General features: G+C 43.4%; 1 protein-coding gene across 1 annotated transcript in view; it reads left to right on the plus strand.

Annotated features, from left to right (window-relative positions):
* The first annotated feature begins 705 nt into the window (after window positions 1-705).
* HECA (HECA ribonucleoprotein granule regulator) overlaps window positions 706-26,790 on the plus strand; it is a 30,559-nt gene continuing 4,474 nt past the window's right edge. The window contains exons 1-3 of the mRNA XM_090040508.1: window positions 706-1,178; window positions 20,546-21,586; window positions 24,352-24,506. Coding sequence (XP_089896634.1) covers window positions 872-1,178; window positions 20,546-21,586; window positions 24,352-24,506 — 1,503 coding nt within the window. The 5' untranslated portion in view covers window positions 706-871. The remainder of the gene's footprint in view (window positions 1,179-20,545; window positions 21,587-24,351; window positions 24,507-26,790) is intronic.

The raw sequence follows: 26,790 nt of genomic DNA on the forward strand, positions 1-26,790 counted from the left end.
CTTGGGGGATTGAGTGCAAGTTTGCTGAGAGCCACTTCCCCTTCCCTTGCAGCAGCTACAGGCAGACATTGAGGGACAGGGTAGTATCAGTGGGAGAAGCTTGGGCTTTGGGGGGCCACTCCCATCCTTTGCTGGGAGCCCCCTGGAACTGAGGCTGAGTTTCAGCCCACATGGCTGTGGCAAGTTGCAGACAGGCTCCCCTCTCCCGCAGCAGCTTGGGGCAGATGTGTGTGAGCACCGGGTACGTATGCCCACCTGTGTGCGTCCAGATGTGCACCTGCATGTGTGTATGCGTGCACCTGTGAGTGTGCATGCCTGTGTGTGTGTGTGCACCTGCCTATGAGTGTACGTGCCTATGTGTGGGCACCTGCCTGTGAGCGCACTGCCTGCCTGCCTGCCTGCGAGTGTGTGTGCACCTGTGCGTATATGTACCTATGTTTGCGCGCCTGCGTGAATATGTCCGTGCGCCTGTGGGCGCCTGCCTGTGAGTGTGTGCGCAGGTGACTATGTGTGTGTGCGTTTGCCCGAGTATGCTTGTAAATGCGCGCACCGGTACGAATGTGCGTGTGCCCGTGACTATGCGTGTGCGTCCGCCTGTGTGTGTAAGAATGTGTGCGCGCCTCTGCGTGGGCACCTGCCCGGGAGTGTGGGCGCGTGCCCGCGCGTGGCCGCGTGCGCAGGGGGCCGGGCCTGCCCGCGCGGACACGCGCCCGCTCCCCCCTCCCAGGCGGGGCGGGGCGGGGCGCTGCAGCAGCAGGAGCCGCCGGGGCAGCGGAATCAAAACAAGCGGGACCCGCCTCCCGCCCCCCGCCCGCTCCGCTCCCCCCGCCATGATCCGCGGGTCGCGGTAGCCGGCGGAGGGCGCGGGGCGATGCCGAACCAGAAGAGCAGCAAGGGCAGGAAGAACAAGCGCGCCAACAGCAGCGGCGACGAGCAGGAAAATGGAGCCGCGGCGGCTGCAGCGGGAGCCGGATCCGGGCCCGGGCCCGGGGCCGGGGCGGCGGCAGCAGGAGGGGCGGCGGCGGCGGCGGCCGGGGGAGCGGCGGCGGCGGCGGCGGCAGTAGCAGCTCCGGCGGCGGCGCTGGGCGGCGGGGCGGCGGCGGCGGCGGCGCTGGGCGGCGGGGCGGCGGCGGCGGGGGCAGCGTTGGGCGGCGCCGGCCCCGGGGACGTCAAGCCGGGTGAGCGGGTCCGCGGAGCCTCCGGGGGCCGCCTTGGGCCCGGCCCGCTGCGCCAAGCCCGGCCGCGGCCTGGGCTGCCTGGCAGCGGGGGCGGGGGGAAGGCCCTCGCTGTCCCAGCAGGGAGGAGGCGGTGGTGGGGAGCAGGGGGTCCCCCCTCAGCACCCAGGGAGCTTGCACGGGAGGGGGAGCAGCCCCCCGGTGCTTCCTCGTGCTCCCACGGCACCCAGTGCCACGTGCGGGTAGGGGTGAAGTGGGCGGCTGACAGGAAGGGCGCCTGAAAATGGTCATTTTTAAAAATTATTGTTATCATTATCTCAGGCCGAGGGGGCTGATACCAGAAGTTTGCCTGGGGGTGTCTGAGAGTGACCTGGTGTAGCACCCAGTGTGTTTGGCTCTGCCCACGCTCCTGCAGCACTCAGGGCTGGACACGGCCACCTAGGCCCCCAAAACGGGGCCCAAGAATGGTGAAAATGATGATGATGATTATCATTGCCTCTGGCGGGAGAGGGGCTGATACTAACAGTCTGTCCAGGGCCTCCAGGAGTCTAGTTATGGTGCTGACAGCATCCGGTGGGTTTGGCATGAGCCCCTGGGGATTTGTTTTGCCCACTGGTGGCAGTTGTTGCTCCTGACAAGTTCAGGGGTGGTGGTGGTGGTGGGGCTGGTCTGTGTTGAGCACCTGGTGTGAGTTGCTGCTGCGGGTGGGCCTGTTAGCTGGTTTTGGGGGTGTTGGTCTAAGGACATAGGACAGGTATCCAGGTCATAGCCATATTGGTCCAGAGCACCAGTTCCCAAACTGACAGGTTGTGCATGACCAATTGAAAATGATACAACCTTCAGTACCACCAGCCAATCATCTGAAGTAATTATAAAAAATCAGTTGACACGTGCCACTGACAGGTTGTCTGTATGCCACTGCTGGTACCTGTACCACAGCTTGGGAACTGCCGGGGCAAAAGGAATAAAAAATTGTGGTCTTTTATGAGACCAACTAGATATTTGCCAAAAAAAAAAGCCTTGATTTGTAAGCTATTATTATTTCTTTAGCACCGGCACCCTTCCTCAGGCATAGGGGATTGCAAAGATTGTAAAAGTTCTCCTAGGTAGAAATGAAAATTCATGTTTAAGGACATAGGCAGACAAGGTTCTTTGGGTAGATGCGATGTCTTTTATTAGAGCAACTAAATATTTGGAAAAATGTTTCCTTGCAAGCTTTCGGGTACAAAGGCCCTTTTTCAGGCACAGGGAGATTCTGCTGGTGTTACGTGTTCTCCTGGATGGATAGAAGCTGGTACGTAAAAAATGCAGGTCTGTGAAAATGCACATATGTGATAGTGAGGATCGGAGGGGGTGAGAGAGGATGGGTGCAACACGTGTAGGTGGAGTGGGGGAAGAGGGAATGGTGACCTAGTGATAGGATGTAGCTGGTAAAGTGTAGAGAGGTAACCGGGGGTTATCGGATGGTAGGCAGCATTGTCTGGGTAGCTGATGTTACCTGTGGCTTCATCCCATCACAAAGCCTTTTGGGGGTCCTTCCATGAGTGTTGCATGGATATTTTTACATCTGCCTTGAGAGAGACCTGGTCCTCTCAAGCCTTTTGGTGGCACTGATGTTTTAAGCTTCCGGGTCATGTTTTATTTCTTCAGATACCCAATGTGCAGCTCATAGACCTCCATCTAGTACTCCAGTAACTGCCATCAGAAGAAGTAGGCAGACGGGGTTCTTTGGGTAAATGCGATACCTTTTGTTAGACCAACTAGATGGTTGGAAAAATTGTTCTTTGCAAGCTTTCAGGCACAAGCATGCAAAGAACAATTTTTCCAACTATTTAGTTGGTCTAATAAAAGGTATCGCATTTACCCAAAGAACCTTGTCTGCCTACGTCCTTAGACCAACATGGCTACAACCAACAACCCTGAAGCAGCAGGCAGCCAGCCCCTTCATTAGTCTTCAGCCATTGCTGTGATTAAAAGGAATTATTAACGCCAGCAACTCATTGCTCATACCCTTGCTTTGGTAGAGGCTTAAGGAAAGACCACATATCAAAGTAAATACTGGGAATATTATGTGACGAGCTATGGGATTGCCTGCAGTCAAAACTTGATGGGCTGAAAATACCCATCAGGGTTTAATAGTAGAAATCTTCATTGAGTGCTGAATCCTTGTTGAACATAAAAACTGGTGGTATCCTCTCCTTCCCTGCTTAGAAATTTTATTTTTGATTCAGAATGTTTGTTTTCATGTAGAATTTCTAAATTAGTGTAGTCGCAACTAAAGGGATGGAGTCCTAGGTTATTGTAAAATGGCAAATGATGAGAAATTTTTGAAGAGATGTATAATCATACATGCAGACTGGCTCTTAGGGTGATGTTTTTGCCTGAAGCCATTTCTGTGCTATATATTTTGACTCAGAGCAGTATGTTGTTTTCTTGTGGGAACCTTGTCACTTGCAGTTTCTTTGGAGAATGACAGTTTTTAGGTGCTTTAAATGAGCAGTTCAGGATTCTCCATATCCCAGGCTAGATAGGTGTGTTTGTGTTTGATTGGAAACAAGGCCTCAAATTGTGTTCACTTCTCAGATCTGCAAAGAACCCTATGCAGAGCCATAGAAAGTCAAAGTTAGGGCTTTCCCTAGCCTTTTTCTGTACCCTGAAGAATGGGGCAGTAGATGCAATTGGACAGAGACCTTTCCTTGACAGTTTTGCATGGCTGTAGTTATTCAGTAAAAATTTCAAGGATCTTGCTGCAAAAATATGTGAATTTAGAGGTACAATTATGTGTTTATTCTTGAGGAATATTGTGTGTTGATTAATTGCAAACCTTTTTGTCTTGCTAGGTCTTTGTCAGGGTTGTGTATGCATGCGTGTACAAAGACTATTGCTTACATACAACTATACAGAATATAATTGGAAGTTCCTATATTTTGGTTAGATAAAGGAATGGGAGGGAATGAAAAAAGAACTGAAGTTACAGAATTTTTAGAACCTTTTACCTTGATTATCATGTTGTGAAATAATGCAGGGTTTTGCTCCCATGATAGAGAATTAACAGGGCCTTTGCCTTGGAAAGGAGAATTGGTTTTTTTGTTTTTGTTTTGTTTTTTGCTTAAAAGAGAAAGTAGTATGTGTGTGTGTGGTGGGAAGGGTGGGGGTGGAAAGACTGCTATTTTTCCTCTCTCTTCCCCAGCAGAACCATTGTGACACTAGAAGGAAACATTGTAAACAAATGTGTTTGCATAGGGAAATGAGACCCTATTTCTTGGGCAGATTCCTGTTGAATACAATGGCAAATTCTGAGTTATAAACTGATAGCAGTATCAACCCCCAGCTGGACAGATTTTCTTTTTTTATAAATATACGCCTGATTGTGCCGTGCATTTCACATATATTTACTTTGTTTAATCTGGTTTCTGAGTAGTCCTTTTTTTGAAAACCATACTGAGAAGTTCCTTTGAACTATATATCTTTTTTTATGACTTCAGTGCTTGTAGAATGTTAGACTCTGACAGCTCTGGAGACCAAAGTCCTCTTTTGCACAGCAGAACGTGCAGCATTGGGTTGGCAATTACTCTGAGTAACGTGCCTCATTCCTGTCTTGACAAGGCAACTGGTAGGCACAAGTTTTCATCCAACTATGGTGCCAATTATGATGGTAGCTTTTATTATATGGCCTCTAATCTCTCTCTCTCTTATTATGTGGGCTCTATTATTGTTCTTTTATAATGGGCTCCCAAAGAGTCATCTGGTCATCCTTCCTAGGTTGTATTTCAGCATTTTTGCCCAAAGCATTTTATTTGGGTTTAGATTGCTGCCTTTAAAATCTGTGAATTTCATTTGAAACTGTAGTTTAAGCAGGTCCCTGGAAAAGTAGTGTTACCGCAGCTGAAACATTTATCAGAGATGATACATTATTTCCTGATGCGGGTTGTTTTGCTGCAGTGAATTTTAAGAACGTTTTCAATTACCCTACATTAATATAGTAGCATAACATAATTTAGTTCTTCCCCTGCATTAAATGTCTGTTGCATGCAAACTGAATGAAAAGAACATTCAGTTGAAGAGGTACAAAATGCCATAGTTAAGGTTGCCTTGTGCCTATTCGGTACAATAGTTTAATAGCATGCTCGCATGCTATTATTTCCTTTCCCCACAGGACCACTGCCTCATTTAGCAAAATTGGTAGTTAGGCATTTTTTTTTTTTAAAAAAAATCTTTATAGTGCATTTCCTTATGGGATTTTTTTGTATCCTTCCCATTGAATTTTAAATTAACTTTTGTATAAAACTATCTTCACAAATGGCTTGTGCAGCAAGGTGGTATTATCTCCATTTTACCTTGGGGAAGCCAAAACTTAGAATCTGAATCTTATGTTGGGAATCAAGAGAATGAAGAACAAAATGGTAAGATGTTGCTTCCTTTAGTTCATGGGCCTCTTGAAGAAAATCTCCCACTGATTCAGAAGCCTTTGGCTCAGTTTTGTAGTTGGAATAGACATGGAGCTTTGTGGAGTGATGGAACTTCATGGGAGAAGCAGGGGGAGATTCCAGTGCTCTGGGATGGCGTTCTGCTTCTTTAACCATGTGACAACATGCCTTTCTCTTCCTGCAGTCCCAGGTTCACATAACTTCCAACTTTATACCCTTTTTTTTTGTTTTACTTTGAAGGTAAATAATTCACCTTGCACAGGCCCATCCATCCCCAGGGGACTCTGGAGTCTCAAGTTTCTCCCCACTGTGCTGCCTTCTGCCTCAAAAGATAGACCTAGGGGATAGCTCCCGTCCCAGCAAGCCTCAGTTTCACTGCCTTGCTCCACTGGAGGACCAGTTCCACAAGGATCAGTTCTGCTGGATTTTCCAGCTGCAGTGAAGGAATCTCATCTGGGTTAGGGAAGAAATTGCCTGGAAATCACTCTTTCCACAGGCAATTAGTCAGGAGACGCACAACAAAAGGATTTATTATAAAAACAGAACAAGCATAAGAAATCAGTAACCATGTGCTGAGATAGACAGGGAAATAAGACTAAACAAAAAAAAAAAAAAAAAAGGAAAATACCAGAATATTGAACTGTTCTTACTTTGCACCTTAAATCCAAGGATGCAGTCCCTAGCTAGCTTTACGGGTCTAAATACAGACTCTGCCCCTGACCTTTCCTGTCAGGGCTTCCTGTATCTTTTGCTCTTCCCAGCTTCTATGGATAGAGGACCCCCCCCCCCCAACACCCCCCCCCCCAAGTCACACTTTTGAGGTAGGCTTAATTACTTTTGCTAGTCTGGTTATTAACATACTCACCCCTGTGTTTCTAGGTATGCCAGTAATTCCTGACCCTCAAAGGTGCGTATTTACTAGATTACAAAATTGCATTTTTTTTTTTTAGAAATGCAGATAGGCTAATGCAATATGCCTCTCTCCCCCATGATAGTTTTGAGTAGCCAGGTGTCAGGCTTCTGTCTTTTCTTTTAAAATGTAAATTTCTCACTGCCTGACCAGATCTTGGTTTTCTTGTGCCTGCATCCCACATTGGACCAGAAAACAACCCCAGTCAAGTGCTAATTATCAGCCATCAGCTCTTCTAAGTGTAAACAGTTGAGGGCTGCTCAAGTTAATAGCTGCCTTACTGACACAACCTGGCTGTGATTGATCGGTAATACATTTATATCAAATACTGTAAGGCAGGCAGGTATGAGAACAATAAAACTGTGAACACAGCTTTGCCCTGGCTACAATTAGATTTAAGCACCACAAGAGTGAACCTAATTTGGGAGAATATCCATGCATGCCGCATGGTGACCCCACAGAAGTAACTTTGTCTTGCGGTATATCTGTGATACCAGCCTCTACAACAATTAGGAGTGACCTGAAGAAGAATGCACCACATTAGAAAGCTTTGTCTAAGTCTATCCCCAACCTTGCAGTTGATCCAAAGCATATTACCCCCCAAAATTCTTTCTTCTCTTACATCTTGGGCCATCAACATCACTTCTATACCACTACACACATTGATGCTTGCAGTGCATGTAGTGATGCCTGGAACATTTAGATCCACCATGTAGAACTCTACTTCTTGCCATCAGCTTACAGTAGCTGATGGCAATAATTGGTGGCTGTTCTCCTCTCTGAGCACTAGCCCTGGAGGAAGATGAGATGCAGTTTCCAATAGGTTATATAGTTATTTGTTGGGAGCAAAGGAATGATGAAGCACTGATGTCTTGCATTCTGTTTTGGGTCTGAGATAAATAATTAGCAGTCACAGGCCATTTGGTCTCCATACTTGAGCCTGACCTCCTTTTGCCTCATCCTCTCCAGTGTTTGTCCTGCATGTCTCCTTATAAGGAGCTTCTCCCCTTAGTTGGTCATATCATTGCTGCCCTCCCCAACCTAGGTTGTGTTATATCTGGCCTGGCTTCCAATTCTAGTCTCCTTAGCCTGCAGCCTCCAGGTTCCTTATCTCTCTATTGTCTCCTGCTTGCCTCCTCAGACTCAACGTTTCCATCAGACTGGTTCTTTCTCCCAGCTGCCGCCTCACTGGTAGCAGCAGTGAGAGCACAGGAGAAAGTGGCCCCTTACTCTTTAATTTTTGGGCCCAGTATCTGTAGTTGAGGGTTCATCTCACGCAGGTAAATTGATGGAAAAATACAGCTTGTTTGCTCTATTCCAGCATCTTAATAAGTTAGCTGTCATATGGTAAAGCCTCCCTAACAGATATGTCATTAAATTGCAGAACAGCAGAATTGCTAGAAGTTGGCGGAATGTAATTACCTAACTTTGAATTTGGCCAAGACACTGGATTTAAGTATGCTCTTAGGAAGGCTAATGTTTGGATAGTGATCAGGATCTTGGTTTTGGGTTTCACTTAGGTCTACATTTTCTAACAAGGTAGTTTCCTTTTCCCTTGCAGAAGCCTTGTTCTAGTATCGGCCTTGTAGACAGTTCTCTCATGTCATTGCAACCACTTCCTGAAGCACTTACGTTTTGTGTCATGCAAGTAACAGTCTACTCTAAGCCTGTTTAATTTGAGAGATGCATTTTGGGCCTATGCTGTAAAATGGCATAGCTAGAAATATAATGCCATACTTATTAATTGTAAGTGAGATGGGGCAGAAGGGCATGCACTTAGGTTATCAGTTAATGTATTGTAATGTGCAAGGTCAGTGGCATGTTTTGAATATTTCTTGGTGTTATTTACCCACTCTGAGTTCTTCATTGCGACTGTAATGTGGCTACTTTTAAATTGCATTTCAAATCAGATAGTATTTTATTCTTTTTATATAAGAAAAAGTTATAAGTTATTAATACGATATTAAAACTGCACACTGTCATTTTAACTTAAACAGTGACGAAATAAATAAGCAGTCCTTGAAGTATATAAGAGTATCCACATGTGAAATCTTTCCAGCTAAGTTAAGTTCAGGTTTAAAATTAGATACCTATTTTAAAGGTTTAATTTAAAATAAAGTGGCTGGCTTTTTATCTTGACTGTACAAATTCTTAAAGACTTTTGTTTACTTTCAATTAAAAATACTAGGAGAAAATATTTTTAAGATTTGTGATTCTAGTTTTGGTAGTTGTGATACCTTTTATTAGATCAACTGAGTAGTTGGAAAAAAGTTCTTGGCAAGCTTTTGGGCACAGTCACCATTCTTCAGGCATGTGGACTCTCTATGCCTGAAGAAGGGTGACAGCACCCAAAAGCTTGCCAAGAACTTTTTTCCAGCTACCCAGTTGGTCTAATAAAAGATCACGTCTACTCAAAGATCCTTGCCTGCCTATGTCCTTAGACCAATATGGCTACAACCAAAAACCCAGCTGATTCTAGTTTTGTAACTAGAAAAATGAGACTAGAGATGACCAAGATCTTCTGGAAGTTGTAACTGGTCAACAGTTAAGATTCAAAAACTGATTATATTGTGGGGACAAAGCAGTTAAGGATATTTCACATGATTTGCCAATAGAGTGGGACAGTTTTGTAAAGGGAATGACATAATTCATGTTTAATTTGCACACTATCAGATACTCTGAGATGTGTGTAACTGTAATTCCAACTTGGTACTTGGATACTTTGTAGAAGAAGCCTCTTATTATTTACAAGTTGAGTAGGCCCTACACACAATTAAGATAGTTTAAGGTAAGAGTCAGAGTATAGTAATCTAACTCAGGTTGGCAACTCCTGGCGCATGTCAGTGTGGCATGTGAAGGCATTTTGCTTGGCATGTGCACCTTGGGCAGAAGGCAGGGAAGTTGCTGGGGCTGTTGTACCACAACAAGGATTGGGCCCCTTGCAGCTCCTCTGTCACCCACCCCTGGCATGGCAACGTCTTAAAAGTCAGGGTTGTGGGTGTTTATGGCAGTCTGCCCAAAAACATTGCTGATCTCTCTGATCTAACTTCTAACAAGCTACTAAAGCATTATTCTTGTGCTTCATACTTCTGTTATGTTCCACTAATCAGCTTGGTGAACATAGCTATTATCTATACTACAGTACTTCATTTTTACAGGGCAAAAAAACCCCCTTTCATATCATATTTGGGATACTTACTTTAGGACTCTTAAACTGTGCAGTTGCTTGTTTGTGTCAGAAAGATTCATATGCTACAAATGTATTCCAGTGGAAGCATATGTATAGTGTGTCTGAATAAAGTAACTATTGCCCTTTTGTGTAAGGCAACTGAACACACCCTGCCTTCTGTATCATCTGTGATCTTTTTTTTTTTTAAAGGTTTTTTGCTATCAAAATGGTTAACCATGTGCTTGAGTGTGCATTTTATTCTCAACATTGAATTCCTTTTAAGTAAGTTAGACCATACGTGTATAAATAAAAGTTGGTGGGTCTGACTATGTATTGCATTTCTCTTTGAGAGAGGTTTTTAAAATCTGATAACTTCTTTGCACCTGCATACTTGAGATCTTCCTCCTTACACTCTGTAGGCAAGAGTGATAAAACTGTTACTGGGTATTGGAGGCTTGTACAAATGCTGTCTCTATACTCCTTTACAGCCTTGCATATAGAAACATGCTGGTTTGCATGCTTAGTATTCATGGGTGTTGGATTCATCCTTGCTTATTTATGCCTGTGGCACAAATTAGACAAAAAAAAGCGATTTGTCCAAAATTGAACTAAAAGTTTCAATCATTGAGGTGCTGAGAGATTTTGCTTACTCTCCCCTCATAGGCCTCTCTTTCTTTCCTCTTCTTCCCAGTGCTGTTGATATTGGGAGTTGATGGTCAGCATCTTACAGATTTCCTCCTACTGTATAGGAAAGTCCATGGGATTTGTGATCTTAAAAAGGCACCTGAATTACAAAACCTCTGTAAAAAAATTTTTAAAAAAATCTTCTAATTAGTCTTAATAGAATTCAGGACAACAGAAGTGCAGAACTTTTGAGGAAATAGTTAAGTACACAACTGGAAGTTCAGATGCAGAAGGTTGGCTCCATTCTGATTATAAGACTAACCAGCACTGGAGTTTCAGGGTTAGTACAATGCAGAGCTCTGGAAACCGGATGCATGTAGGCTGTTGTAATATTCTTGAAACGTGTCATAAGAAAGTGCATCTTCCGTTAGGCTGAGAGAGGAAAAGGGAAAATACTTCTGCTGCAGTGAATGCAAATTCAGTTCTTTGTCCAGCAATGAGCGGTGTTTTTCAAAAGGGGATTCTCTGGAGGAGGACAAGATACCATTAGCACTGATCTTTCTTGAGGTGTCTGTTAGGAAAGGGCTGCTTTGGTTTGTACTGGAAGCTGCAGATGGATTTTAACAGAGATTAGCTAGGGAGTGTGCTCTGCAACCCCAACCATTAGGAGTGTTTAGTCTCTGGGCTTTGGGCCACATCTGTTTCATGGAGTCATGGCATTCAGCCTGCAGGGCTCCCCGTGGCTCAGGAAATTTGGCAGCAGAGGGGTGGTGGCACTTGAGACTACCAACCTTCCCCTGCTGCAAAATTTCCAAGCCCCACACAGCTGGATCAGCCTGAACGAGGCTGTTTTTGTGCAGCTGCAGTTGGGCCTGGGTTGAGCCTTCCACTTGGTTGAGCTGGATGGGGACCACTAGCTGAATCTTGTCCATGAGACAAAAGCATTAGGCATCACTCGTATATACCATTTCTTCAACCAAAGCAATCTAGTTTTGGGGCCATATAGGCCACTCTTATGTCTCATGCTGAAAAAGAGGTGGCAAACACCTTGTGCCACCTCCTATTTTATTTGTTCTCCCAAACAGGCTTTTTTGCTGTTGGACTGGGGTGGCTAGTAAATGCTGGCATTGACCTTGAGTGAATCTGAACTGCATTTGTTCCTCAGATTTAAGAATTAGTTATTTCATAACATAGCCTTTTACTTCAGGTTCTCCTTTCTTCACTTCAGAAGTTAGAATTTTGTGTTAGTAGTCTGAAATATCTTTGGGGAAAGACTTGAACCAGTTACTACTGCTCCTTTCCTGGGGTGTCTGTTGGGAAAAGCCCTAACAGTTTAGTAAACTGTTAGGGCAGCAGTATTGTAATTTACATTAATATTAAAGGTATTTTTCTTCCCTGAGGTCTGGGGGTTGATTTTACTTAAGGGCGTCAAATTTTTAAAGGCTGTGGGAAGCATGAAGAGGGAAGGTAATGATTAAATGATATATTCTCACAGCAGTGTGGCATGTGGGCAGAGCAAGCTAGGCAAGGTTTAATGCATGCACGCACGTGCACACCAGTTACAGGGGCCATTTTCTGAGTTAGCCAAATTTAGCCGGAAAAGACTTCTAGGGTGTCTGACACAAGAGGAGCAGTTAATATGCACATACATGCATTGTTTTGTAGTTGTTTAAATGCACAGTGTGCTGTCCCAGATGTCTTGGCATAAGCAGTTTTGGCACCATACCACACCTAAGCCTGTTAAGCTGGTTCCAGTGGCTTTATAGGAACCCAGAACCAAGGAGCTGTTAATCTGGCCTGGTGACTGTGTGGGAGATCCTAATGATAGCAGAAACCATCTCCCATTCTCTCTGTCTCCCTGAATGGGTGATGTTCTCAGTGTCCAGACAGGGCTTCTACTATGTAGTCAGCAGCAGGTGGATCCCATGTGTTCCGAAAACTGTGACAAGTGTTGCATATGTTGTGCTTTGGTGATCAGCTTTCATTCTGATTTTGGTGTTCAGTAGGCCCAGTAATCCATACCATTTTTTTGGCTTCATTGTTTGCGAGGAAAGGTATGATTAATGTGTGGCTGCTGGTCTGGTGTGGACAGAATTTCATCAAACTGGGGCATGGCATTTATTATCTGGGTCACAGCAAGCCCTGAATTATGTAGTATTTGAGTATTGACCCCATACCTGTATTCTGCCAGTTTGTTCAGGAGGCAGTCTTTTTTTTTTTTTAGTTTTCTAAGGTACTTGAGCCATGTAGAGTTTGCATGCAAGTAGGAAAGCTGGCTTTGAGTCATCTGTCAACCACTTACCATACAAAAAGATGACTTGTTTTGACTAGGAGAATCAGTTGCCAGAAGAACTCTTTTAGGAAGAGCTCTTGACATCTTATACAGCAGGCGTGTGTGCCCATTGTGTTGTAGGTTGTCACAGGATGTTTTTCTTTTCTTCTGCAATTCATTTTCAGCGTGCATAGCGAGCACTAGCACTTGGTCACATTGGCTTCAACTTGGTCAAAATTTGCTTGATCAGATCACGTGTTTTGCCATCAGTGTAACTATCACTCTAGCTTTTCACTATATGTGTACGATGCCAAGCATAAGAGGTTCACTGACTTTTCTTTCTAAGAAGTTGTAGGAGTCCTGGCAATGCATTGTCTGGTGATGCATTGCTTTCTCTTTATTGATTTTTATTAATTTTTTTTTTTTTATGTGCATTTCTTTTTCTTAGAGAATGATTGGAAATTTTGTGCTGCCCCAAACTTTTGAAGGCCTGTACATGCTTCCTTTTAGATCTTGACATGTCTGTTTCTGTGGATTCTCCCCAGTATGTTCTTCATGAGGTATTCAGGATCTCTAGTTGGTAGGGGTGCATTGATAAAGACTTTTGGGTCGATACCAATCTGATTCCCAATATACAAGCCAGACAGCTTGGAGAGCAGCGTCTGGCTGGTAAATCTGCTTCGGGGATGGGCATGGGGGGAGGGCAAATGGAGGTTCCCATGGTGAGGGAGGGAATGGGGCTAGGGCAGAGGCGGGTAGATTCATAGATGTTAGGGTTGGAAGGAACCTCAATAGATCATTGAGTCCAACCGCCTGCATAGGCAGGAAAGTGTGCTGGGTTGAGATGACCCCAGCCAGATACCTGTCTAACCTCCTCTTGAAATCCCCCAGGGTAGCCCCCCGTGGGAGCCCATTCTAGATTTTGGCCACTTTAACTGTGAAGAAGTTCTTCCTAATGTCCAGTCTAAATCTGCTCTATGCTAGCTTATGGCCATTATTTCTTGTAACCCCCAAGGGTGCCTTGGTGAGTACAGCCTCACCAATTCCCTGCTGCGCCCCCATGATGATTTTATAGGCAGCCACAAGGTCGCCTCTCAACCTTCTCTTGCAGAGGCTGAAGAGGTCCAGGTGCCCTAGTCTCTCCTCATAGGGCTTGGCCTGCAAGCCTTTACCCATATGAGTGGCCCTTCTCTGGACCCTCTCCAGGTTATCCACATCCCTCTTGAAGTGTGGTGCCCAAAACTGGATGCAGTATTCCAACTGCGGTCTGACCAGCGCCCGATAGAGTGGAAGTATCACCTCCTTAGTTCTGTTTGTCATGCATTTGCTGGTGCACGATAATGTGGCGTTAGCTTTGCTGATGACTTGGTCACACTGACTCATGTTCATCTTAGAGTCCACTAGGAGTCCAAGATCCCTTTCTGCTTCTGTACTGCTGAGCAGGTCATTTCCTAGGCAGTAGGTGTGCTGGATACTTTTCCGCCTTAGGTGTAGCACTTTGCATTTCTCCTTGTTAAATTGCGTTCTGTGGTTTTCTGCCCATTTGTCCAACCTGTCCAGGTCTGCCTGTAGTCGTTCCCTGCCCTCCAGTATGTCCACTTCTCCCCACAGTTTTGTATCATCCGCAAACTCGGACAGAGTACACTTCACTCCCTCGTCCAAGTCCCTGATGAAGACATGGAAGAGTATCAGTCCAAGGACCAAGCCCTGCGGGACTCCACTGCTGGGGCAGGTACCGGGGTAGGTGCTGTTTGGGCAGTGCGTGCCCTGGGATGGAGCTGCAAGCGGCTCATTCAGGGAAGGGGGGCGGCTTCCCCACTGCATGCACCCCCAGAGGAGGCATGGGGAGCATGTTCCTCAGATCTGTGCATAGGGTGAGGGTGGGCTGCCTGCTGCAGGCTGGGGCCAGGGCCAGTGCTGGGCTTTTCTTGGTGGTGGTGGGGGAAGGGTTGGACCAGGGCTGCATTTGATGTAGGCGGCAGCAGCACTGGGAAGGGGGAGCTACAGGGAATTTTGGAGTGGCTGTAGCCTACTCTGTAGCTTCCCGTCCCCGTGCCACCTGCCCCAAGCACAGCCTCAGCCCAACACCCATGCTGAGAAGAGCCCAAACTTCCCCCAGCCCCAGACTGCAGCAGACAGCCTGCCCTCACCCTCTGCGCAGATCTGGCGGGCACACGGCCCCCATGCCTCCCCCAGGGGTGGGAGATGCCCCCCCCACGCCTCCAGGACAAGCTGCTCACAGCTCTGTCCTGTGGCTGGGCAGCACCCCCCCCCCCCTTGCCCCAGCCCCACTCCCTCCCTCACCATGGGGGCCTTGGTCTGCCCCATATCCCTTCCCCCCGCTGGCTTACCCACCAAACGCTGCTCTCCAAGCTGCTGTGTTGCTTTCCTGGCCACTTGCGTGCTGCAGCTGTGCGCGTGCACGCAACATTTATCGGTAACATTATCGGCCATATCAGCTAAAAAAAACCCCTAATTGCTAATAATGTCAATTTCCCTTTTATCAGTGTTGATACAGTATGGACCGATGTATCAGTGCACCTCTACTAGTTGGTAGTTAGTTATTTGTGAATCTGTGATTGTACTGTTTAAAGAGCTCTATAAGTTCTTCCTTTAGATGTGATCTAGAAGTTTGTTTTTTTGCACAGGATTAAAAATTAATTTGGTGAACATGTATGCTTGAGTATGTTGAGATGTTGTGAGGACGGCATGCTAGATGTTGGTTAGTGAGCTTAGTGCAACTATCTTGTTCTGTCTTTCCTTGGTTTCTGGCATAGTGTTTGACTAGTGGTCACCATACATGTGACTAGTCTGATGTGGATGAGAAAAGTTGCTTGTAGGGGAAACTTCCAAGGCCCTGCATGTGACAGAGTGGGCCCAGCACTTCTCTATATAATTATGAGATCAGCTGAGTAGAACTGTTCCAGCAGGTAGAGTGAAGTGTTATTTGTTACTCAGGATTGTGATGGAGCTTGTTGAGGGAGTCTGCATTTGCAAGGTTGAACCCTGTTTGATCCAGTTCTCCTTAGCCTTGGGTGGCTATTAAAGTTGCAGCATAAATAGTGGGATGGTGGAGTAGCTCAGGATAGGACTCATTAAGGGACTTGGAAACATTTGCAATTTCAAATTAACTTATCCTTGTGATGTAATTAGAGGTGGGGTTGAAATAGTCATTTCTCCATGTCACCCAAACTGGAGTTTGGTCACATTTATCATGCAAGTTGTAGTTTGAGATAAAAACCAACTGGCAGCAAGATAATTAAGATGGAGATCCTGAAGGCAGATGAAGTTGGGAGAAAATGTTTTTGAGAACAGAACATTTTGCAGCTGACAAGCCCTGGGCCTTTAACTGTAGAGACGGGCCAAAGTTTTTACTATTTCCTTGACCACAGTAACCAGAATCCGCTGGATTTGGTTAATTACCGTTTGATGGAAACCAGAACTGCAACAGGGTACATTTTACCTCATTTAGGTATGGAAGTGGGAGAGTTTCCTTATATATTTGTTGCTCTCTTTTTTTCACAGTAAAAACATGTTAATAAGCTTTCATCAAGGATGATTGATTTAAATTGCCTATTTTAATCACCAGCTTTTATTGTAGTTCAAGTATGTAGAAAGTGAGTTCAGTGTAAACCAGTTTTCAATCATTTTTTGTTTCCTATTGCAAAGTTAATTCATACCATTTAGTGTAAAACATGCTTTATTTAAGCAATGAGTTATTTGGGCTTAGTATACTTTTATTCACAATGTTAATGTTTATGACTGTTATCTGGTACCTTACTAGAGCCTCTCTCTCACATTTCTTTGAAAGATTTATACCAAATAAAATGACTACATCAGCAGATGGGTATGCTTGTATCTACTGTGGTTTCTATGATGAAGCAAAACTTGCTAAGGTGATCAGTAGACACTTGCTTCAAATAGCTTCATCATTTGAATCCCTTTGTTTACTGACATACAGCCACATCCAGACCTAGAAGACATTTTTGTTAGTTTAACTTTTTTTTAATGTTTTAACTTTAAGTCACCCTTCACTTCAGCTTCAAAGCTGTAGGGGGAGTTTTAGGTAGGCAAAAAGAGCCATACAAGTTGATATACAGCCAGTATCTGTAAATTTTGCCTGCAGAAAAAAATCTGCAACTAAAAAATGATATAGGCACATGCAAGCATTCACTGATCTTACCAGTCAGTTAATTCATAAATGGAGATGATCCATCCATCTCTAAGTGCATGTTAGCTACTAAAATTATAATACTGAACTGCTGAATAGGTGCATGATTAGACAGTTACTTGGAAGCAGATTTATGTTGATAAAAAGCCAGCTTTTGGCTATTGGTGTCTTGCTATGGACGCTTTGCATGTCTGAAGTCCTATACATTCTCCATCTCATTATTACATTATCAATCTTGGGGTTGGTTCACAGGATGCATAATGGAAGTCAGAGCCATACATTGTTATCCCAAAATTGTGTCTGTGTGCACTGCCATTGATGTGTAGCAGGCAGGGTGGGAGTCCTTGGTTGGTAAGGTAAATGTTTAGTGTGCATGAATAATTAGAATTTTCATCTATAATTTTATTTCATAGTCGCATTTAAGTTTGGCAAAGAATGCTTCAGACATGTACGTGTCAAGTTTGAGTTCTAAAACAAACCCATTTGAGCTTAATGTAGTAAATGTCCCTGGCCAGCTGTGTTTTCTTTTTTAACATTTAGCTTCTGATAAGTTAACTAGTATGGCCTTTGCATTCCTCTAATTGAGATAGATATAAAACATTTTTTAAACTTAAATGTCAGAAGATATCAGCATTACTTTCAGTGCTCCTTTTCCTTCATCCTTCAGTGAAACTGAGATTTAGCAATAAAATTCAGATATTCAGTATATACTTCAGGGGGAAAAAAAGAAAGGGTACTTTTAACAGCCCTGCTATTTTTAGGGTTGAGGATGAAGAGGGATAATAAAGCAGAAAAGAGGGCAAACTCCATCCAGATTTCATGATGGATAAAACAGTAACAAAAAAGGCGCACAACCAAATTAAAAAAGAATACCTTCTTGGCAATTTACCTTTAAAATATTCCCTTTCCCTCAGCTGTAATCTTATTCTGTACAAACAGCAACAACAGTAGTGAACAAGTTGACTGGCAGCCTTCTGTATAAATCATGACTTTTTTTTTCTATTTTTAGCACTTATTTTATTAATCTAGTTTTGTTATTGGAGGCTGCTCAGACCTTCCTTCCCCTTTTAGGCTACTGAGACAGAATCCAAGAACCAGACTGAGTCTGAGTTTTTGGTGCCTTGATGGCTTTAGTTATATATGTATCTGGGAATTGAACCCGGTCTCCTGCGTGGCAGACAAGTGTTTTACCATTGACCCACAACAGTGGGTACGCTTCTCTATATGATTATACATATTCTATTTATTTTGCATCCAGTAAACTGGAGGTACTGTGTGAGAGGGGTTTTTTTTGGTGGGGGGGTGGAAGCGGGTCAAAGAAAGCATTTCATTAGCTTTAATGATAACTATTATACTGGTATTAAGAAACAGAGTTAATGCTTGCATTCTGTTCCAAAGGGTGTGCTAATTAAAAAAAATTCCCCAAACCTGAGATCTTTGTTAAAATTAAAAAAGCCTTTAAATTATAGGTATTTATGGTGGTATTTGTATGCACAGATGTTTGAGCATTTTGAATTTTGGGGGTGGGTAAGTGGACTTTTAGTCTCCTCTTCTCTTAGAAATGGTATTAAGAAAACTGCATCCTAGTACAAATGAGTACTGGGAATGTGTGAGTGATGTTTTTCTTTTTTTTAATAGTAATTTTTTATTGCTTATTCAGCATTAGGTTTATGATGATGTGCCTTTGATGGTTTAACTTTAATTGGCCCCTCTGAGATAAATTGCCTGTTATTGCTTTGGATGCTATAATTAAATTACACTTCCAAATATCAAGCACAGTATCTTAAAGCTTTAACTGCTTGCCATATAGCCAGGAGAAGAAAAACATCTACCTAGGAGTTGCTTGACATGGCGTGATATAGTTGTAACTGACTGGAAGGGGACAATAATAAATAGGGTGGGTGGGAGCAGGGGTGGGAGAGGCTGTGTGAACTGGGAAACTGGCAGTTTTTGGCTCAAGGCAGATAAGTTGTAATCGTTTCTCATCTTGGTCTTCAAAATATGTGTTCAACAATACTCAGTAGCAGCTTAAAGAGAAGTCATAATAATTGGTGTCAGCCCAAACACTATTTATTGAAGAGTAAACACCTGAAAACACAAAACAAAAGCTTACAGTATTCTTTCTGGGCTGTTCAAAAGTCTAGATTAGCAGTCATCAACCTCCAGCCCATGGGCTGGATCTGGCCTGTGGAACTGTCTCATTAGGCACAGGGGGATTCCCCTAAGTTCAGAAATTTGGTGGTGGGGGAGCAGCATTAATTGCAAGTAATGCTACCACTGCTCCCTTGTCACCAAATTTCTGGGCTTGTGGGGAACTTGCAGTCTAAATGACATGGCCCCATATGCAAGATTGCGCTGCCACACAGTTGCTCTGCAGCTGGATCTGGTGTGCATCGTCAGGCCAGCACATGGTGTTGTGCTGCAGCCCTATCCAGTGCATGGGGTTGGGCTGGTGCCTGGGGTTGTGCTGCAGCCAGATTGTGCTGATGGACTGACCATATGCGCAGACCGCAAGGTGGATCTAACCTGAGGGCCAGCCCGTCATGTAACATCTGGCCCCAGAGCTGAAGAGTTGGTTTAGAGTTTAGACAACTAGTAAGATAATAGATTTAATTCTAGCAGGATGAACTTCTTAAATAGTGCCAGAGGGATACCTTGGTTCTTCCCTCTGATGTTAGCTGTACTATCCAGGAGGACCTGTTTCCTTCTCCCCTTAGCTTACTTTGCGTATGAATATTAGATGCATTCTGAAATGAAGCATGTCATTCTTTGTCAATTCAGAGAGAAGAGTTTGAAAAAAAAAAAAAAACCATGGTGAAAATGTATTAGTCCAGTTCTTGATAGAAAGGTAACTGTAGGAGAGAATCCCACTGTAATTTCCACCCTTGTTGGCATAGAGAACAGAGCGGTAAATGATTGACGTAGTTTGGAGACTATTGCCTGTAGAGGTGGGTAGCAGCTTTCCCCCCCATTTTTTGCATACCTTCCCTCCCCGCCCTGCCTTGAATAGTTGAATGGGACACTGCAAGCATCCAGTTACACAGATATTTAGGATCTGATCCTGCAAGGACTTTGCATGATCACTAGTTTCTGATCCTTTGCTGAAGACTATCAGTTTGTAAAACCTTGAGGGTAGATAAATTGGAAATTATGGTGGCTTTTTTCTTGTCTGAGAACCTGCCCTAGCATCTGCTTTCACTCTCACAAATATAAGCTGCTTGTTTTTCAAAAGCCCTTCCAAGCTTATCTCTACCTTGTCATCTCTCGTTAATTACCAGAGGGTCAGTTTCCACCTCTAATCAGCCATGAAGCCAGCCTCCATTGCTTACACACTTATTGGAAAATTGAATAGCCTTGTGTTTTCTCCTGTGCTATCCTGCATGCCATGGAGTCATTCCCCATAGCATCTGCCTTATTTGTTCCTCTCCAAATCCTTCTTGAAATGTTTCCTTTGGTATTGTGCCTACAGATTCATGACAACAGGTGTGCCAGGGCCTGCTTTCACACTGACTGTAACATTTACCATGTTATCATTGTTTTCTTGTGCTTCTGTCTGCATCTCATCTCTCATCTTGTATTTATAAGCACTTTGGGTCAAGGGCCATCTTTGTTCTGTTTTTGCAGCTAGCATAATCTTAGCCCATGATTAGTGCTCTTAGGCCTGAAAGTAAAGTGAATGTTAAATAACAAACAGGCCTTGTCCTGCCGAGTGATACACACACAAGTAACAAATATGCAAATAACGAATTGCACAGAGGGTAAGTTTATTATTAATATATTTGTTTTGTGTTCCACAGAAGCACCTTGTGCTACTCCACTGATATGTAGTTTTGGAAGGCCTGTTGACCTTGAAAAGGATGACTACCAGAAGGTTATATGCAACAATGAACATTGCCCTTACAGCACCTGGATGCACCTTCAGTGTTTTTATGAGTGGGAAAGCAGCATTCTTGTCCAGTTTAATTGTATTGGCAGAGCAAGGAGTTGGAATGAAAAGCAGTGTCGCCAGAACATGTGGACAAAGAAAGGATATGATCTTGCTTTTCGCTTTTGCTCCTGCCGATGTGGACAGGGCCACTTAAAGAAAGATACTGATTGGTACCAAGTGAAACGCATGCAGGATGACAAGAAGAAAAAGTCTGTGGCGGAGAAGAGCACAGGAAGGTCCATGGGAGAGTCTGCAGAAGATGCTAAAAAGGGCAGGCCTACTAACAAGCCACAGAAAGGTTTAAGTCATGATATTCAGCGAAGGCATTCGATGGACAGACAGAACTCTCAAGAGAAAGGTGTAGTTAGTGGAGGCTATGCTGTTCGTTCTCCCTGTGGCTCTCCTGGCCAGTCCCCTCCTACAGGCTACTCCATTCTTGCCCCTGCACATTTCAGTGGTCCCCGTTCTTCACGCTATTTAGGAGAATTTTTAAAAAACGCCATTCACCTGGAACCACACAAGAAGAATATGGCTGGTGGTGGGATGTTCAGAAATGCCCATTTTGATTATGGGGCAGCTGGGCTGCAAGCACATAGGTCAGGACATTTCGATGCGCCTGTGCAATTTTTGAGGAGGCTTGATCTATCTGAACTTCTCACTCATATCCCAAGACATAAGTTGAATACTTTCCATGTTCGGATGGAAGATGATGCCCAAGTGGGTCAAGGAGAGGACCTTCGGAAGTTTATTCTCGCAGCACTTAGTGCCAGCCACAGAAATGTTGTAAATTGTGCGCTGTGCCACAGAACATTGCCAGTATTTGAACAGTTCCCACTTGTGGATGGAACCCTGTTTCTTAGTCCATCGAGGCACGATGAAATTGAATATGATGTTCCCTGTCACCTTCAAGGTACAGGTTGTCTGTCCGTTGTGTGTGATCTCTCATTAAAAGATGGAAATGCTTTCTGTGCATTTCAGATGTCTCCCCGGGCAGTGTTTTTAAAGTAATTATGTAAAGCCTAAATTCATGTTCGTGTGACTCTGGTTGAAATCTGAAAGAATATTTAGAAAGAAGAGGTCTAAACACTGACTTACTTCGTTGCTTCTGTGTTTGGCATTTAGTACTTTTTTTTACAAGTAAGGAATTTGCCTTTAGGGTTCTAGTCAGTATGTAAAGGTTTTTAGCCAGTATGTGTTATAGTTTATGCACACTGGTTTGTTTGCTCTGAGCCTGAGACAAAATCATGCATTTGGACTTGAAAGTTAAGTTTATTGCTGTAGCACAGAATAGGGATTTGAAGTTAAATAGGTACTGTGGAAGTCAAGCATGCCACTCCTTGGGTGGCTATATGTGCTGTTTTCTCATTTATAGCTTGTTATATCCCACACTTAGATATAATACTCTTTTACCTAAGATCCTTTTTATTTAACAGGTAACGAGGTGTATTTAAGACTTTTGCATTCAAGTCACAAAGCCACGTCTGTGCTAACAATATTGTTTTTATAATATCTACTGTACTTCAGAGGAAAACTAGTGATAGATAAAAGGCAAATGAACTAAGATTCGTAACATAAGCTACCATAAACCAGTATTTTCTCCTTGTTACATGTACATGATAACGAAGTCACCTTTTTAGTGTTGATGGATTTACCAGATTGAGTTGGCTCCAGTGTATATAATTCTCCTGATCTAACAAGTGTGGCGCATAAATCTGACAAAATCAGTAAATGAAATAAACTCTAATGAGGTGATGTTACAAATCAAAATGCTTATTGCCATTTTGGAGAAAGGTACACGGTATGGTTGTGCTTTTGCCAGTACTGTGTTTTGGCAACAGTGAATGTATTGTCACTTACTAAGGATAGTTTGAAACTCTGCCTAACATAACTATTACTTTAAAAAAATAATATTACTTTCCATTCCAGGTGTTTGGTAAATTTGTGGAAATCCTGGCTCAGAAGACAGAATCTACATAATTCATTGCTTTTTTTCCTCCTCTTCTTTTTTCCTTATCTTCAGAAGATTGGTTTGTTACTGAAAGATATATTTTTAGTGGATATTTAGAATTGTAGGTAAACATTTGTTTTACGGTAGTATTTTCTTTGTGGATTAAACAAATAATAATTGTTTCTTTTTCAGTGGGCATGTCGGAGGTCAGGTGGTTGGTTTTATATTTTTGATGAGGAATGTCAAATGGTTAGTGGAGAGTGAAGTAATGAAGTATTTCTGCTTTGCAGCAGCAGCTAGTATGTCCAAAGTTACTTTCTGAGGAAAAAAAATAATATTGTCATGCACAAAGCTTTATAAATGCATGGAATTATTTGAAGACTAATTTCAGGTGTTCACTTAGGCTATGAGATTTAAACACTTTCTTGGATGGGGAATGCTTTTGGTAATTTGAAATAACTACGGTTTTAAGTGTTTGTAGTTAAAAATAATTGGGAGTTTAATTGCTTTTCAAAGGGTTTTGTTCTCTATTTCTCTAAGAAGGTTGCTTCAAAAATATTAATTTAACTGTGGTAGACTGATCAGATTTTTTTTGGCTTCTCTGCATTTTGGATACGTTAACTGAGTTTTCAAAGTGGCTGCTACATACATATTGATTGTATGAATTTTGTATGAATTATGCACACATCCAACACCTTCTTGCTTAAGATTATAGACTGTCGTGAAAAGCGCGTAAGCCCAACCCACAATTCTTTTGTAGCTCATATTTGTAATTGTATTCATTTTACATTGTCTTGCATACCAGTCATGAAAAATGTGGTGCTAATTTTTTATTTATATAGCATGTAGGCACAGAGAATGGAGCATTGGCATTGGCTATTAAACTAGATGTCAGATCAAAACACTGAATACCAGAAATGTATGTGGAGTTTTTTATATTTTGATCTGGATTTTGCTTGTTGGAACAAGTCTTTAGTAAGACTCATATAAAAGTTTTTATGGCTTAACTATTCAGTTATGAGGTCTGAACTGCTTGGCTTCATGGGAATTCACCCGACAGGGTGATAGGAATTCAGAATATGGTTGGAGGGTAGGGAGATTCTTTAAAGTTAAAATAAGGTAGAATGCATTGAGTCAGCAGTGTGCATAAATGTGTAAATCTGAAAACATAATATGTATTAAAGATTATTTACTCACACCTTAAATACACCCACCTTAAAGTGAACTGGTGAACAAAACCAAAATTTTCAGTTTTGCTCTTTTCTATTTTGCTTGCTCCTCGTGTTAGCAATGTCAGGTCCTTACTTCTCCCTCCTTCGTAGAAGAACATGGTAAGATGCAGATTGAACTGGCCAGTTATAACATTTCCTTCTTAAGGTGGGAACCGAGGAAGGGCAAAATATTATTTTTGGAGCATAGTTGAGTATACTGTTTGCTGTGACTGTTCTTTCCATCATTTGATATTGTGTTAATAACTTCCAGTGAAGAGAGGATTAAGGATCGGATGTCCCTGGGGATGTTTTACTGGGATTTTTTTTTGTGAAGGGGTTTTTTGATCTTCGTAGAATATACTTTGGGCCAAGCTCTCTTAAATTTACTACAGAAGCATTTTTTAATAAGGTATGACTTGTATTGCAACAAACAGCAAATAGCATGTTAAAGGAAATGTCTGTTTTGATCTTTTGACAATATGTCCTTTCCTTAAGAAATGTGTTTCCTGTCCACAGGAAGGCTTATGCACCTTTATGCTGTTTGTGTAGACTGCTTAGAAGGAGTTCACAAAATCATCTGCATTAAGTGCAAGTCCCGATGGGATGGAAGTTGGCACCAGCTGGGAACTATGTATACTTACGATATTCTGGCAGCTTCTCCCTGTTGTCAGGTCAGTATTATGCATAACAAGGCTTGCAAGGTGAAGTTCCAACTGGTAAGTGAAACTGATGGGTGTTTTACATTTTCCCCGCTTCCTCTTCCTCCAAAAAAACAAATGGCCTACAAGCCAGTGTTATTTAGGATGTCAGACTAATACTGTAATGGTCCTTCATAGCTTTAAATGGTGAAATTATAAAGCATTTAGGTGTATAATAATAGAACTTAAAAATTGGGGAGCTGTTAGTTTATGGAATTTTATTTATTTAAAAATTATTTAAATATATTAACTCCTAATACTGAGATTGAATAAGCACTACAGAGTATCTCATGCACCTCTAGTTTTTGCATTAGTGTTTACTTTAATATTATTTTTTACTTTAATAGTATATTAATAGCACCCTAGTAGTTACTGCAAACAATGTCAAGTTAGTTTAGACAACTAAAAGTCTCTAAATACGCCTTTATCAAGGGATAGTCATAGTAGAAAGGTAGAGTTAATGGAAAGTCTTAAAGGAGCTCCCCCTCACTCCTTTTTGTTTAACTTTTGGAAAGCACGTGTCTATTTGAAATAATATCACATTTTGAAAGAACTTCTTTTTGATATGTATAACAGCAGCCCAGTTTGTTTGTCTCATGCCATGTTGTTGCAGATTAACATGTGATTGATAATTGATGAGATTGCTTCGCAGTTCACAGCATCAGGCCTCAAGAGGTTTTTCAAAATTGTCACATTGGCAGTAGCTCATTGGCATATTGCTTAAGTATATATTAAGGGTGAGCTAAATTGTATGCAAGTTGCATTGAGCAGTGTGAGTGGAGGGGCTCAATGGAAATGTTATTTAAACAGAAAAGAAAATAGAAAAAAATAGATCCTTTCAGTTCAATATGTAGCTCTATTGCATTCATATCCAATGATACATAGACTGGTTTCATCACAATGGAAGAAAAGAATAGATTTTTTCATTCAATATTTAATTACTTTGCTTGTGCACTCACTTTATAAAACTTTCCAGTTTCTAGATGTTATTAATGCTAAGTACCACAAATTCTTGGCTCTACGTAAAACATGAAAGGGGACAGTCCCTGCCCTGAAGACCTTTGCATGATGAGAAGAGACTGTCCGCTCATCATGGAAATATGCATTAACTTCCTTTATATTTAACTTTAAAATTTCCATATACATGTGGGCATGTACCCAAAGGGGCAGAGTTAAGAGTTGCTTTGTAAATTAATTCTGAATTGATTTTCTACTTCTCAGCTAAATAATTTAGTACCTTGTTCCAAAAAATCCCAGAGCACTTCATGAACTGTATAAGCAGCATTATTATAATATAGCCACTGTAAGGATGGAAGCCAACAAGCTGACTGACATAAGGAGGTTGAGGGGTGTTGGAGGAGGGAAACTTGACCAAGGTGACTTATACATGTGCTTTCCATCAGAGAATGCTTTAGGACGGGTGTCGGCAACCCCTGTCACACATGCCATTAGTGGCACGCGGAGACATTTTTCCTGGCATGCCAGAAGGCATGCAAAGAAGCTGGGTTTTTTTGGGTTTTTTTTTTTTAAGTTGCTGCTCTGGGCTCTCCTGTGCAGCCACAAGTCACAGCACCATGGCAGGCACCGGGGTGGAGCCAGAAGAACGCAGGCAGGGTGGCTGTCTGTGCTCTACTACCCCCAACCCATGCGTCCAGGTTGCACCCTCCAGCTCGGCTGGCCCCTGGAGGGAGCTGCCCAGGCAGGCAGAAACCCTGTCCCACCCAGGGCAGGACTGAGGTGTTGAGTCCTGGGGCCGGGCGGTTGGGACAGGGTCTGGGCAGTGTGGAAGGAGGCGCTGTGGGCAAGCCAGCTTGGTTGGTCCCTTAGGAAGGTGGGGGCTGCCCCAGGGCTGTGAGGGCTTGAGCTGTGGTGGGTGGGCAGGCGGGGATGCCTAGCAGCACCCATGGTGGGGCCTGGCCTGGCCCATGCAGCTCCTCAGGGTGGGCCGCAGCCACCCCATGAACATGGGGATGCTGCCCGGCTGGGGCAGGATGCTGGGCTCAGGGGGTTTCCCCCTCTGGGATTGGCCTCTCTGCATGCTGGGCACAGCGCAGGTAGGGCAGAGCCATTCCTGATGCAGGGGCCTGGCCACAGGAGCCCCCTGGAGCCTGGGAACAGCCACCGTGGCTGCCTCAGCCCACCTAGGTCCTGGCCTTGCCTACCCGCAACTCCCCTCAAGGGGCCAGGGCTAGAGTAGGCACTGCACAGAGACGCTGCGCTGCAGGCTCCCGGCTGGCTTGGCCCTGAGCACCGGTTG

This window comes from Crocodylus siamensis, chromosome 1 (genome assembly GCF_052110815.1).
Source record: "Crocodylus siamensis isolate JL-2025a chromosome 1, ASM5211081v1, whole genome shotgun sequence".
In the NCBI taxonomy this organism is placed as follows: domain Eukaryota; kingdom Metazoa; phylum Chordata; order Crocodylia; family Crocodylidae; genus Crocodylus; species Crocodylus siamensis.